Source organism: Bubalus kerabau, chromosome 3 (assembly GCF_029407905.1).
Source record: "Bubalus kerabau isolate K-KA32 ecotype Philippines breed swamp buffalo chromosome 3, PCC_UOA_SB_1v2, whole genome shotgun sequence".
NCBI lineage: Eukaryota > Metazoa > Chordata > Mammalia > Artiodactyla > Bovidae > Bubalus > Bubalus kerabau.
Window position 1 is genome coordinate 181,134,991 of NC_073626.1, and position 15,251 is coordinate 181,150,241.

Below are 15,251 nucleotides of genomic sequence, written 5' to 3' on the forward strand. Positions count from 1 at the left end.
TTTATTGGTCTTTTAATCAAGGAAGATCTTTATGTATTGCCTTTTCCCCAGTACATAAGCAATAAATGGCAATATATGTACAGTGAAGGAAAATTAGGAAGTACAGGTAAGAAAAGCAAAAAATCTTGAATGAATAAGGAATATCACTCCACTGCTAAAATATCCTGTCGTGCATATATTTTATCTGTGGAGACTGTGGTTATGTGTGCGAGCATTTTTGTATTTCTGAGGACTTACAACAATGCTAGGCGTGTGTGTGTGCTGCTCAGTCATGTCCTACTCTTTGTGACCCCATGGACTGTACCCCACCAGGCTCCTCTGTTCATTGGATTTCCAGGCAAGAATACTGAACTGGGTTGCCATTTCTTTCTCCAGGGGGTCTCCCTGACCCAGGGATTTGAACCCCCATCTCTTGTGTCTCCTGCATTGGCAGGCAGATTCTTTACCAACTGCACCAACTGGGAAGTCCAGGTGCATTTCTGAGGGGCTTTCAGAATTTGCAAAGTACTTTCACAAACCTTGCTTGATCCTCTTTAAAATTCAAGGCCACACAGTGAGTACTGAAAGCTAGTTCTTGACTCCAGATTTTTAGTTTTCATTCTACTTAACGTTTTCTAAATCCTTTCCCATGAGGTTTCCTAGTTATGTTTAGTTTTTTGTTTTGAATTACAAATGTAATCCGTTTAAGGTAGTGCTGAGGACCCCAGCTATGGAGCTGGCAGACCAGAACCTCCTCTCCTCTTTTTGAGATGTTCCTAGGTGTTCCTAGGCTTCCTAGATGTTCCTTGGCTTCTCAGGTGGCGCTAGTGGTAAACTCGCCTGCCAATGCAGGTAGGCCATAAGAGACCCAGGTTCGATCCCTGGGTCAGGAAGATCCCCTAGAGGAGGAAATGGCAACCCACTCCACTATTCTTGTCTGGAGAATCCCATGGACAGAGGCGTCTGGCTGGGTACGGTCCATAGGGTCGCAAAGAGTCAGATACGACTGAAGCGACTAAGTATGCATAAGAACTCAGCGATAAGACAAGGAAAAGCTCTGATGGTTATGAGTAAGAGAGTGCAACTAACTCAAGAAAAAGAAAATGCATATTCCTTGTGCAGCGTCGCGAACGCGTTCACACAACACAGTTCCGGAATACAACTTTTGGATCAGAAAGCCAGAATGAACTTGGCCTTGGTAATCCGCTCCTCGCCTCACCGTTGTCCCGGTTAAGGCATAAAACAGCAGCGCTGGGGAAAGGGGGCGGGGCTTGGTCCGGGGCGGAGCTGACGCTGGGGGCGGTGCCTGCGCCGGGGAGGTCGCGGCGTAGCTCCGCCCCCGGCGTTGGCGGGAGATTCGAACGTCTGCAGAGTCTCTGATGGCGGTTGCGTGAGGTGGCTCGAGCTTCCAGCGGGTGTCCCGTTGGCTTGGTCTTCTCAGCGGCCATGAGGCGCAGAGGCCCGGAGAAGGAGGAGGAGGCCTGCGGCGTGTGGCTGGACGCCGCGGCGCTGAAGAGGCGGAAAACGCAGGTGGGTCGTTGCAGGAGAGAGGGTGGTTCGGGAGGGCCATGGGGCCCAAAGGCGTGTGGAGAGGCGTTTGGGTGAACCTGGAGATGATGGAGATAGAGTCGGGGGGCGAGAACGAACATATTTGGCAGTTGAGGGGAGAGAGGGGCCGGAGTCTGAAAAAGGCTGAAGAATGGGATTTGGGAAGGGTGGAGAGAAGAAAATGGGGTAGGAAGGCTGACAGGCAGGCTGGGTGGGGCGGCATGTGAAGAGGCTGGGACAGCGAGGTTTCGAGGTGAGGGAGAGTTTGGAGAGAGAATTTGCTTGAGGAGCGTAATGGAGCAGACAGACTCCTTAATGTAGAATCCCTGCGAGAAGGTAGCAGAGGCTCAAGTACGCGGAGGGGTGGGTGCGTATGCAAAGGGAAGTTCTCGCCGGGAGGGTCCGCTGCCCAGAACTGGTAACTTCAGGGGGGGGAGAAAAATAGAAGAAAGGAAAAACATAAAAATATAAAAAAAATAGTGAGCATCCACTGATGTCACATACTGTATTAAGTATTTCATATGTATTATTTGTATCATCACCTTTATGGGAGTAAGGAGACTGCCGCCGGCGCTAAGTCGCTTCAGTCGTGTCCGACTCTTTGCGACCCCAGAGAGGGCAGCCCACCAGGCTCCCCCGTCCCTGGGATTCTCCAGGCAAGAACACTGGAGGGGAGGGGAGGTTAATTAAGCCAGGTTCAACCAACTAGGAGAATTGGAAATCAAACACAGGTTTGGCACATATGCAAGATTCTGTTAGTCATTACAAAGAAACAAAAGTATGAGATAATAATATTTACTGTTTATTGAGCATTTTAAGCTGGACATTGTGCTGAATATTTCCAAAGAGTTATTTTGTTTGGTACAGTTCTATGTAGTAGTAATAGATGTAATGTATGTAGTAATATGTTTAACATATGCAGTGAAATATCTAATATTTATAACCTTTCCCTGTCTCAGAGGCCACAGCTTTCTTGGGTATCCTTCCAGAGATAGTCTGTGCATCTACAAGCAAATGCATAACTATTCTTTTAAATAGTAGCATCATATATGTTGTTCTGCAGCTTGCTTATTTCACTCACTGTATCTTAAGGATTATTTCATATGGCTCACAGAAAGCTGCTTCATTCATTTTAAGGACTACATAGCATTCTGATATGAAATAGTATCCATTATATGCAATAATAATGTCTTAGTCAGCTGGGCTGCCATAACAATATCATAGACTGGGTGGCTTAAACCAACAGAATTAATTTTTTCATTATTCTGGAGGCTGGAAGTCTGAGATCAGGGTGCCAGTATGGTTGGATTCTGGTGAGGACTTCCTGGCTTGAAAACAGTTGCCTTATTCTTGTGTCCTCAAGTGGTCTTTTCTTGGTGTGTATGTGTGTATGTAGAGAGAGACAGAGATATATGTGTGTACTTGACCTGAAGCCACAAGAAGGCTAGTGTTGCTGAAGCAGAGTGAGGCGAACAGGAGTAGATGAGATCTAAAGAGTGTGAGAGAGCATAGGTGGCCAAATAATGTCATGTGGGTATTAGAGCCTCAACATACAAATTTTGGAGTACACGATTCAGCCATCGCAAGTACATATGTGCTGTGCTTAGTTGCTCAGTCACGTCCAACTCTTTGTGACCCCAAGGAATGTAGCCCACCAGGCTCCTCTGTCCATGAGGATTCTCCAGGCAAGAATACTGGAGTGGATTGCTATGCTCTCCTCCAGGGAATCTTCCCAACCCAGGGATCAAACCCAGGTCTCCCGCATTGCAGGCAGATTCTTTACTGTCTGAGTTATAGGGAAGCCCGCAAGTATATATAGTATTTATGTTTACCAGTCTTTTCTTAATAAGAAGCTGTCTCTGCTACTGCTGCTAAGTCACTTCAGTCGTGTCCGACTCTGTGTGACCCCAGAGACGTCAGCCCACGAGGCTCCCCCGTCCCTGGGATTCTCAGGCAAGAACACTGGAGTGGGTTGCCATTGCCTTCTCCAATGCAGGAAAGTGAAAAGTGAGAGTGAAGTCTCTCAGTCGTGTCCGACTCTTAGCGACCCCATGGACTGCAGCCCACCAGGCTCCTTCGTCCATGGGATTTTCCAGGCAAGAGTACTGGAGTGGGTTGCCATTGCCTTCTCCAGAAGCTGTCTCTAATCTTTTGCTATTAAAAACACTTACGAAATGAAGAGTTTTATACACACATCCTTTTGTACATATGCAAATAAATTGTCTGCAGGATCAATTTCTAGAAATGAGATAACTTGTTAAAGAATGTATATTTTTAAAATTAAGAACATGAAACATGTAACCTTGTTTAGTAAATACAAAAGTCTCTTTCTTCTATCCAGTGGTTAAAATGTAGATCACTTCAGAAATCTGAAACATATTTCCTGTAGCACAGGAGTTCTCCAGAGAGAGTCTGTTCGGCCTTATATTTTTTGTTAACTATGTTTGTTGAGCCTGGTAGGCTGCAGTCCATGGGGTCGCTAAGAGTCGGACACGACTGAGACTTCACTTTGACTTTTCACTTTCATGCATTGGAGAAGGCAATGGCTGCCGGGGACCAGCCCCGGCTGATCCAGGGTATTCGAAGGAGAGACGGCTAGGCGAGGGTCAGGGAACAACTGCTTAATTAAATGTTAATTAAGGATATAAAGAGTAATGGAATAAGGATAGCTCAGTAGGAAAATTCAGTGGAGAAAAGAGGCTGAGTAGCTTGGTTTACGCGGGGGACCAATAAAACTTCAAGACAAGAAGCTTGCACCACTTACGTAGGCCGCAGGCGTCCTTCCGTTCTCCCGAAGGAGAGGAGACACTGAGGCCTCCCCGGTCGGATCTTAGAAGCCCAGGCATAATTAGTAAGCATGGTGGGTTCCGCGCTCCAGATGGAGACTCAACCAGAGTGAGAGAGAGAGAGACATGGGGAGACCAGTCTTTCGAGGAACTGATCCCAATTCTTTATTTTCCATGGTCTACTTTTATACACTGAGGTGTTATGCAAAAGTCACGCGGGGTCAGCAGTCCTGACTTTTATCAAAGTCAGGTGCTTCATACAAATGTATACAGAGGTCTTAGGGGTGTTACATCATCTTCTGGCCAGGGGGCCTGCTGACAATTTACGACCCTCTCCTTGTGACAGCGGTCAGTCAACCAGGACACTTATTTCTCCAGGGGTGATTATTCTTAAAACAGACGCCACCCAAATAAAGTTACATTCCTATAGGGTGAGGGTGTAGTGGGTTTTAGTTAAGGAAAGAATTTACTTAGCCTAAGGTCTAACGTGATTAATATCAAAGGTTAATACTTATTTCTTCTATATATTCATTAATGTGTATAAGGGCAGGGGATGTGGAGACTTAGCAGTAAACATCAGCTCAACAAATGAAAAACCCTTCACCAATACAATTTCTAATCAGCCCATTACACTTATACTAATAATTTTCTAACTTTTCTAAAGAACCTGTTTTTAGAAGGTTTAAAGCATCTCGTGCCTCTCACAGTTGGGAGGCTGTGAGCAATCACATGTGGCCGGACAAACCTATTCAGGCAGGCTAGAGGATTTCCAAAGGAGTTTGTAGGTTAAACACTGTCACACCCAGGAATTATTAACTGGAGCTGTAAGCTAACTCTTTTTTCAGAGAGAGGTAGTGGGAGACAGCCCCCCGTAAAGTCAGAGGTGTAGGTGAAAGCACAAAGCAGAAAGTAGGCAGACTCTGGTTTTGGGGGTAGATGCTCGAGAATTTCCAGGGGGACTCCTGAGGCTCGATCCCGCCTTTGCGTATGCCGAGCCTCCTTCCTCATGACCTTTGTCATGGGCGGAGTGCCTCACGCTGGCTCCAGGCAGTGATAGAATTCCAGTTGAGCTATTACAGATCCTCACTCAATATGCAATATGCCGGCTCCCGGCAAATGGCAACCCACTCCAGTGTTCTTGCCTGGAGAATCCCAGGGACGTGGGAGCCTGGTGGGCTGCCGTCTCTGGGGTCGCACCGAGTCGGACACGACTGAAGCGACTTAACAGCAGCAGCAGCAGCAGCAGCATGTTTGTTGAATTAGTAAAGTCATCTTGCTTCCTTGTCAACTTTTTTGTTCTTCTCTAGTATGTGAATGAGTATGCTCCAAAAATAGTTTTATCATATTATAGCATAGATAGAATGGTGACCTTTTCCCCCACATATAGGGGAAAAGGCTAATTAATGGGTGGTAGGGAAATAAACATATTTATCAAAAATGACCAAAATGTGCCATGGGTGTTTTTTACTTCTGGAGTTAGGAATAAGCCTTTTATACTTTTAGAATAAATACATTCTTGATTGATGTGAGATGGATGGGAAATCTGTGTACCAGTTTAATTTAGAAAGAGAAGTAGAAGAGAGCTAAGAGAGAAAAAGGGATTATCCCTCAGGGAAGAGGAGAATCAATATTTGTTTCTATGTCTGTAACTCTGACACTCCAAGTCACACCTTTTCCTTTGATGATGTTATGATGAAAACATTTGTCTGTTGATCTGGTGCATGGCAGGAGTCCTCTCTCCAGGATCTGTAGGCCCTTTACTTTCCTCTGATTTCTGGAGGCCTGGACCTTATGACTGTAGTCACTGACGCCATTATTCCTAAAGACACTTTTATAAACATTTGTTCTTCCACTAGTTCCTGTTCCTCTGATGTTAAGATTTCCAGCCCAAAGCAAAGTCCTAAAGATTCCCTTTTACAGGATGTAGAATCCTGCTTCTTCCTAGATTAGCTATCCAATAGGCCTGAATGAGTTTTAATGTCAAGTGTCAATGAAAAATTAATAGTCAATTTAAGAAAGAAAGGGAAAATTTTATTTGGGCCAGCTTGAGGATTATAATCTGGGAGACAGTTCAGAAAGCTCTGAGGACTATTCCTCCTATAGAGGTCAAGGCAAGGTTATATAAGTTTTTGAGATAAATGATTATATATGCAAAGTAATAAATTGAGTTTACATAGGCAGGAGGAGAAGGGGACGACAGAGGATGAGATGGTTGGATAGCATCACCGACTCAATGGACATGAGTTTGAGCAAGCTCCAGGAGTTGGTGATGGACAGGGAAGCCTGGTGTGCTGCACCTCATGGGGTTGTAGAGTCGGATACGACTGAGCAACTGAATTGATTATGAAAAGAACATCCTTTTTTGGTGTTAGTTCTAGAAGGTCTTGTAGGTCTTAGAACTGTTCAGCTTCTTCGGCATTAGTGGTTGGGCCATAGACTTGGATTACTGTGATATTGAATGGTTTGCCTTGGAAATGAACAGAGATCACACTGTCGTTTTTGAGATTGTACCCAAGTACTACTGCATTTCGGACTCTTTCGTTGACTATGAGGGCTACTCCATTTCTTCTAAGGGATTCTTTTCCACAGTAGTAGATATAATGGTCATCTGAACTGAATTTGCCCATTCCTGTCATAGCTTTTCTTCCAAGGAGCAAGTGTCTTTTAATTTCATGGCTGCAGCCACCATCTGCAGTGATTTTGGAGTCCAAGGAAATAAAATCTGTCACTGTTTCTGTTGTTTCCCTATCTATTTGCCATGAAGTGATGGGACCGGATGCCTTGATCTTCATTTTTTTAATGTTGAGTTTTATGCCAGCTTTTTCACTTTTCTCTTTCACCTTCATCAAGAGGCTCTTTAGTTCTTCACTTTCTGCCATAAGGATGGTGTCATTTGAATATCTGAGGTTATGGATATTTCTCCCTGCAATCTTGATTCCAGCTTGTGCTTCATCCAGCCTGGCATTTCGCATGATGTACTCTGCATAGAAGTTAAATAAGCAGGGGGACAGTATACAGCCTTGACGTACTCCTTTCCCAATTTGGAACGAGTCCGTTGTTCCATGTCTGGTTCTAACTGTTGCTTCCTGACCAGCATACGGGTTTCTCAGGACGGAGCAAAGGTAGTCTGGTACTTCCATCTCTTGAAGAATTCTCCACAGTTTGTTGTGATCCACACAGTAAAAGGCTTTAGCGTAGTCAATGAAGCAGATGTTTTTCTGGAACTTTCTTGCTTTTTCGATAATCCAACAGTTGTTGGCAATTTGATCTTTGATTCCTCTTCCTTTTCTAAATCCAGCTTGAACATCTGGAAGTTCTTGGTTCACGTACTGTTGAAGCCTAGCTTGGAGAATTTTGAGCATTACTTTACTAGCATGTGAAATGAATACAAGTGTGTGGTAGTTTGAACATTCTTTGGCATTGCCTTTCTTAGGGATTGGAATGATAACTGACCTTTTCCAGTTCTGTGGCCACTGCTGAGTTTTCCAAATTTGCTGACATATTGAGTGCAGCACTTTCACAGCATCATCTTTTAGGATTTGAAATAGCTCAGCTGGAATTCCTTCACCTCCACAGCTTTGTTCGTAGTGAGGCTTCCTAAGGCCCGCTTGACTTCGCATTCCAGGATGTCTGGCTCTAGGTGAGTGATCACACCATCGTGGTTATCTGGGTCCAAAATGCAGTACTTGGGTACTTTTTATTGGCCATCTTTGAAAAAGACAATTACAGTTTTTTGTAGTATTCAGCAAATTCGAAAAAATTTGGGCTATTATTTCTAAGTATATTTTCTGCTGTCTTTCACCTTGTTTTTTGGAATTCTTGTTATATGTGTGCTCCATATTCCACAGACCATTAAGAATTTATTCTTTTCAGTTTCTCACTCTGCTTCATTTTGGATTGTTTATATTGTTATAACTTCAGGTCACACTGTTTTTTTTTTCCTGTAGTCTCTCTAATCTATTAAGCCCATCTACTGAATGTTTCATAACTTCTATTTCTTTCATTATTTTCACATTTTCCTTTAAATCCTTGAGCATATTTAAAGTTTGCTAATTCTGTCATCCTTTATATTTATATGTACACACACATACATACATACATACATACGGGCCTAACAGGTCAGCTTGCAGTTCCCTGGATCTTAGTTCCCTGACCAGGGAGTGAACCCAGGTCCTCAGCAGTGAAAGGGTGAAGTCCTAACCACTAAATTGCCAGGGAGTTCCCAGTCATCCCTGGTTTTTCTGAGTCTGTTTCCATTAACTGATCCCCCACTCCACCCCCACCTCCCCATTATGTGTTATTTTCCTGCATTTCACATATCTAGCAATGTTTTGTTGGGTACTTGACCATGGTTCTACATTGCTGGGGGTCTGGATTTTGTTGTCTTTAAAGAATATTGAAATTTGTTTTGGCAGGTAGTTACTTGCTAATCACACTGCTCTTTTTTTAAAAAAAGTATTCATTTATATTTATTTTTGGCTATGTGAGTCTTCATTGTTGCATTGACTTTTCCTCTAGTTGCAGAGTGGAGGCCACTCTAGTTGCGGTGTGAGGGCTTCTCCTTGCTGTGGTTTCTCGGGTGGAGCATGGGTTCTGGGGTGCACAGGCTACAGCAGTTGCGGCTCCTGGGCTCTAGAGCACAGGCTCAATCAGTACTTGTGGCGCATGGGCTTAGTTGTTCCTTGGCATGTGGTATCTTCCTGAATCAGGAATCGAATCCATGTCTCCTGCATTGGCAGGTGGATTCTTTACCACTGAGCCACCAGGGAAGTCCCAGTCAGCTTGTTCTTAAGCTTTGTTAGGACTGGTTGATTCAACAAACATGAACTTGGGGAGACTCTGGGTGATGGTGAGGGACAAGGCAACCTGGTATGCTGTAGTCCATGGGGTTGCTAAGAGTCAGACATGACTTGGTGACTGAAAAAATAGCAGGACAGGTTTGGAATAGTTTTTGTTCTGGGGCCAGTTTAGAATTGCTAAGGGGTGATCCTTCTAATTCTGCTAAATGTCCCTGATGTTAAAAAGGTCTTTCTAGGAAGAAATGTGTTTTTAGGTCTTCCATCCATTTTTTGATTGGGTTTTTTTTTAATATTGAGCTCCATAAGCTGTTTGTATATTTTGGAGATTGGTCTTTTGTCTGTTGTTTTGTTTGCAAATGTTTTCTCCCATTCTGATAATTGTCTTTTCATCTTATTTATGGTTTCCTTTGCTGTGCAAAAGCTTTTAAGTTTAATTAGGTTCCATTTGTTTATTTTTGTTTTCATTACTCTAGGAGGTGGGTTGAAAAAGATCTTGCTGTGGTTTATGTCAGAGTCTATTTCCTATGTTTTCCTCTAAGAGTTTTATAGTGTCCAGTCTTACATTTAGGTCTTTAATCCAGGTATCATATATTAACACATATATGTAGAATCTAGAAAAATGGTACAGATGAACTTATTTCCAGGGCAGGAATAGCGATGCAGATGTAGAGAATGGATGTGTGGACACAGGGATAAGGTGAGGGTGGGATGAACTGGGAGATTAGGATTGACATACATACACTACCATGTGTAAACCAGGTAGCTGATGGGAAACTTCTGTATACTACAGGGAAATCAGCTTGGTGCTCTGTGATGACCTAGATGGGGGCATAGGGGTGTGGGTGGGAGGGAGGTCCAAGAGGGAGGAGTTCTATGGCTCAAACAGTAAAGAATCTGCCTGCAGTGCAGGAGACCTGGGTTTGGTCCCTGGGTTAGGCAGATTCCCTGGAGAAGGAAATGGCCACCCGCTCCAGTATTCTTGTCTGGAGAATTCCATAGACAAAGGAGCCTGGTGGGCTACAGTAAATGGGGTAATGAAGAGTCAGACCCAACTGAGCAACTAACACTTTCACTTCTCACTTAGTTGTGCAGCAGAAACTAACAACACTGGAAAGCAATTATACACCAATTAAAAAAAAAGTGTTTCTACGTTGGCTAGTGAGAACCCTCCCAGCCCTGTGTGAGCTCTAGGAATCGTTCATCTTGTGCTTCCTGGCATTTTTTGTCTGACCTCATGGGGTTTTGCCTACCACACAAGTGGGTTTGTTTTCAGTAATGAACTGAAGGGCTCTCTATGTAGATTTCTGGATGTGCTTCTCTGTGCTGCAAATCCCATCTACCTCATCTTTCCCCAAATTCCAGTCTCAGCCTGCTCAATTCATTAAGACGGCAGTGCTCTGCCTGGGTATCTCTCTACATACAATGCAGTCTGACAAGTGCTACCTAGGGCGACCCAGGGTTCATCTTATTTTTCCTGCTTTCGGGGATCAGTCCTGCACTGCCTGTTATCCATCATCCAAAATCAGTTGTTTCTATATCTGATTCAGTTTTCTAGTTTTGTATGGTGGAAGGAAATACTCCATACTAATACTACAAGTCTATGAATTTTATGCCCAGGATTTTCCAAATGTTAAAATGAAGTCAACTTTGGGCTAGAATAATTTGGTTCACATTTCAGGCCTACTTCCAAATTGGTACATTGTTGTTGTTCATTTGCTAAGTTGTGTCCGGCTTTGTGACCCCATGGACTGCAGCAGGCCAGGCTTTCCTGTCCTTCACTGTCTCCTGGAGTTTGCTGCAACTCATGTCTATTGAGTTGGTGTTGCCATCCAACTTATGTCCAACCATCTCATCCTCTGCTGTCCACTTCTCCTCCTGCCTTAATCTTTCCCAGCCAGGGTCTTTTCCAATGAGTTGGCTCTTTGCATCAGGTGGCCAAAGTATTGGAGCTTCAGCATCTATCCTTCCAATGAATATTCAGGGTTGATTTCCTTTAGGATTGACTGGTTTGATCTCCTGGCCATACAAGGGACTCTCAAGAGTATTCTCCAGCACCAAAGTTTGAAAGCATCATTTCTTTGGCACTCAACCTTCTTTGTGGTCTACCTCTTACATCCATACATGACTACTGGAAAAACCATAGCTTTGACTCTATGGACCTTTGTTGGCAAAGTTGTGTCTTTGCTTCTTAATATGCTGTCTAGGTTAGTCATAGCTTTTCATCCAAGGAGCAAGTGTCTCCTTGTCAAGTGGGCCTTAGGAAGAATTACTACAAACAAAACTAGTGGAGGTGATGAAATTCCAGCTGAACTATTTCAAATCCTAAAAGATGATGCTGTTAAGCTGCTGCACTCAATATGCCAGCAAACTTGGAAAACTCAGCAGTGGCCACAGGACTGGAAAAGGTTAGTTTTCATTCCAGTCCCAAAGGCAATGACAAAGAATGTTCAAACTACTGTTCAAATGTGCTTGTTTTGCATGCTAGCAAGATAATGCTCAAAATCCTTCAAGCTACACTTCAACAGTACATGAAACTGGTACATGGATATTGGCAAATCTCATTCTGTCTTTGACTTTCACAGCCAAATTGAATATAATCCTACTTTCCCTACTGTTTGGGCATTCCACAACAAGCAAATGGAAACAAAACCAAATCACAAATAAAGGAGCACGGGATGAGTGTAAGTGTAGTGACACTGGTGCTGCTGCTCTGCTCCTCCTCTTATTAACAGCCAACTATTATTGTTGTCTGAGAATTGTGTAAGCCTTTTTTATATGAATCAACTCACCAAATCCTCCTAACTGCCCTGTGGGCTTGGTACTGTTACTGTCTCCATTTCACAGATGAGAATGATACAGAGATCGAACAACTTCTAGAGGGTCATGCAGTTAATAGGCTGTGGCAAAACTGGTGTTGATTTGAGCAGAAGCTGTGTGACTTAGGAGACATGCTATTAAACCACTATGTGACTATTTGAAAACTATTGAATCAATTGCTGCTGCTGTAGAATCATAAATTATCTTTAAGTATAAAGGAGAGAATATCTTCTATGGAATCCCTTCAACAGATCCTGTTTGTTTAGTCAGCCTGCTGATTTCCACGGGGAAGCACAAAGAATGGGCTAGAATTGGAATATATGATTCTTGAGGAAAAACAGACACCATCAGTATGGCAGAAAACGGTGGAAGGAGAGGTACAGCCAAAACTAGAGAAGCGTATATGTGGAGTCCAAAAGATCTAGTGTGGTTCCAAGAGGGCAACTGCTGTTTATTGAGTCTTTCCTGTCTGAGCTGTCTTGATATTAATCGTTTCTATTATTCTTTTTCTCCCCTTCCTTAGACACATTTAATCAAGTCAAGCACCAAAATGTTAACACTCCTTCCTGGAGAGAGACAGGCTAAAATTTCTTTTACTCAAAGAAGCTGTCCATCTGCAGGCACTCGGCAGACCAGCATTGCTTCCTTCCTCACCTCGCAGCCAGGTATGGTGAGCACACTGAAAGCAATCAGGGTGCAAAAGGGAGTGCACGCATCTTCCAAGCTGAGCATTTATGAGAAGTGTCACCAGTGCTTTGTGTTAAACTTAGCTGACTTATTAGACGAGTTATAAAGCACAAGAAAACATCGTCTTTTGGAAAGCAATATATACGTGCTTTTACAAACATGCTTTTCTGGTTCTGTTTATCACAGTCTATAAAATTAAATATTGGTATTCTTTGACAGAGCAGTGAGGAAAGGTATACTTGAGGATTGGGGGTGCAGAGGGGAGCCATTAGTAAAGTATATGTATTAGTAAGGTATATGTCTTGGATTGGCCACAGTTAATAGTCTGTATAAGATTAATTGATAATTGATGTCTATATGAAGCTTCTCAAATTAATCAAAGTTCAAAGGTGTTTTTTCCTTAGAAAGCTTGGCATAAAGTTGGCTTGTGTCTCATCATTCCTTGGCAATTCTTTGTTCACATGTTCCTCTTTGGGGACCAGCTGCCTCAGAGCAGGCTGGGGCTTACACAGCAGGATTCTTGTCAGTTGACGGGTGCTGGGAAGAGTTCTAATTCTTGGTGCCATTCCCAGGACTGCTTTGCCTAAGCCTTCAAAATGCTTTCTCCCTACCAGAAACAAAAACTTAAAACGATCTTTTGCTTTAAGCAACGAGTGCAGATTTCTTCAAAACCACTTTCCAATTCAAAATTCTTGTATATTCTATATAGTCTGTATTGAAATCTTAGAAAAAGTTGAGAACGCTTTTAAAAAACAATTTCTGTAGTATATTTCTTGGAGAAAGAAAGAAGAGTTATCAGATTTGTTTATAACTAGATCTTGGCCTCATTTGTGGGGGAGTAGGAATTTCATGTTACATTTATCCTTAAGGCAGACAGGATCCATTCCACACCTGATAAAACATACAGGCTAGACACTAATAGTTTTTTTAATTGTCCTTTCTACTGATTGACTTAGCAAATAATTGTATCTTTATTCCATTTTCCATGAATATTTGGGGAGTGGGAGACTTACATTCTGTCACAAGATTTCTGAGTTGGCTGGTTAATGTGATCTCTGAGACTTTACAAAAATGGTATATATTGAACATGTTTCTCAAAGGATAACATCCAGGAGTAATATTTGGCCAGCATCACTATTCAGAAGAAACTACATGTTAAATAAAAAACAAAAGCAAAACTGATCTTCCCTATTGTGTTAAACAAACCCATAACATGAAAATGTGAAGAGTAGGCTGTGGTCTGATTATATGCCATGTTTATTAGGTAGGTCAAAGCAAGCACCCATATATTTTGAGAAGGGGAATATAAGAGCTGTGTTTTAGACTAGAGATTGAAAGCAGGAAGATCAAAGGTAGTATGGTAGCTGATACTGATTACAGAAAAAGCCACCTGAATCCTACTCAGGTGGAGTTTTCCTGCAGAATAATATTTGTTCATCTGTTTTACTAGGAAAGACAAATGGTGCTGACCAGAGGAGTGTTTCATCTCATACAGAAAGTCAGACCAACAAAGAATCTAAGGAAGACGCAACCCAGTTGGAACATCTGACCCAGGGCTTGCGGGCTCACTTCATGGCACCCCCTTTAGCCACTTCAACCCCTGCAGACATCCAGGAAGCTAGACTTTCTCCTCAGTCTCTCAAGGCTTCTTGCCACCATGGAATGGGAACCCCATACTCGACTGTGCCGTGTTTGTTCTGGCCTGATACCTCAGTCTGTGCTGGAGAGAGTAAGGCCTCACTGGCCTGCTCCTTCGCCCAGGACCTGGAGAGCTCTTGCTTGCGGGACCAAAAAGAGGGAGAGAATTCTTCCTGTGAAAGGGAATGGCTTCATGGATCTAAGAAAAATAATTATCAGAGTGTGGAGAGACACAGTAAAACAACTGGGCACAAGGGCCATCAGCTCTTGGATAAGACTAACTTGGAAAATGTGTCTGCTAAAAGAAGCAGGCAGGCCCCTGTCCTTCAAACATACAAGGATTCCCGGCGCGGAGCAAACACGAAAGCAGTAAAACAAAGCTCTTGCCCTATTCCTGGGTTTTCCTGGGACAGTGAAAGGAATGACAAGGACTCCTGGAGTCAGCTTTTCACTGAGGATTCTCAGGGCCAGCGGGTCATTGCCCACAACTCTAGAGCTCCTTTCCGAGATGTAACCAACGACCAAAATCAGGGCTATGGGCGGGTCCCTAATAGCCTTTGGGCTCAGTGCCAGGACAGGACCACCCAGTTCAATCTGCAGCCTGATTCACTCTTTACCCAGGACTCTGAAGGTAATCAAGTTATCAGGCACCAAGCCTAAATGTCTTTGTGAGGGTTTGGGTGTTTGGTTTTAAAAGTACCTAGAAATGACATATAAGAAAACATCTTCAGGGGGTGAGTATGTTTGAGGAGGGGAATGTAAGATTTTCGTTTTAGAAAGGTCTTTCAGGAGAATGATCTTTGGTGGGAGGGAAGCATGGGATGAGGCTGTTGTGATTGAGCATTTTCTTTATGTCAATAAAGCAGGTGGTACCACTTGTTGAGACAGTGTGACTGGCTTCATGTCTTGCTCTGAGGATGAGGTGGCTGGTGAATTCCCTGCATGAGTTGTGGTGAGCACGGAGGGGGCAGGGCAGGTACTCATCCCTCCACTAGAG

At 43.3% G+C, this 15,251-nt stretch overlaps 1 protein-coding gene across 1 annotated transcript; it reads left to right on the top strand.

Moving 5' to 3' along the window:
- Positions 1–1,254: 1,254 nt before the first annotated feature.
- Positions 1,255–15,144, top strand: AUNIP (aurora kinase A and ninein interacting protein). The gene is made up of 3 exons (XM_055574080.1): positions 1,255–1,509; positions 12,453–12,594; positions 14,067–15,144. The coding sequence occupies exons 1-3, from the start codon at positions 1,426–1,428 to the stop codon at positions 14,912–14,914; spliced, it is 1,074 nt and encodes a 357-aa protein (XP_055430055.1). The 5' UTR covers positions 1,255–1,425; the 3' UTR covers positions 14,915–15,144.
- Positions 15,145–15,251: the final 107 nt, after the last annotated feature.

What these genes read in the sequence shown, in the direction of transcription:
- AUNIP (XM_055574080.1), top strand. Translation starts at nt 1,426, where the DNA reads ATGAGGCGCAGAGGCCCGGAGAAGGAGGAGGAGGCCTGCGGCGTGTGG. An exon ending in TGAAGAGGCGGAAAACGCAG is followed by an intron (nt 1,510 to 12,452) that starts GTGGGTCGTTGC and finishes CCCCTTCCTTAG; the next exon opens with ACACATTTAATCAAGTCAAG. An exon ending in CTTCCTCACCTCGCAGCCAG is followed by an intron (nt 12,595 to 14,066) that starts GTATGGTGAGCA and finishes CTGTTTTACTAG; the next exon opens with GAAAGACAAATGGTGCTGAC.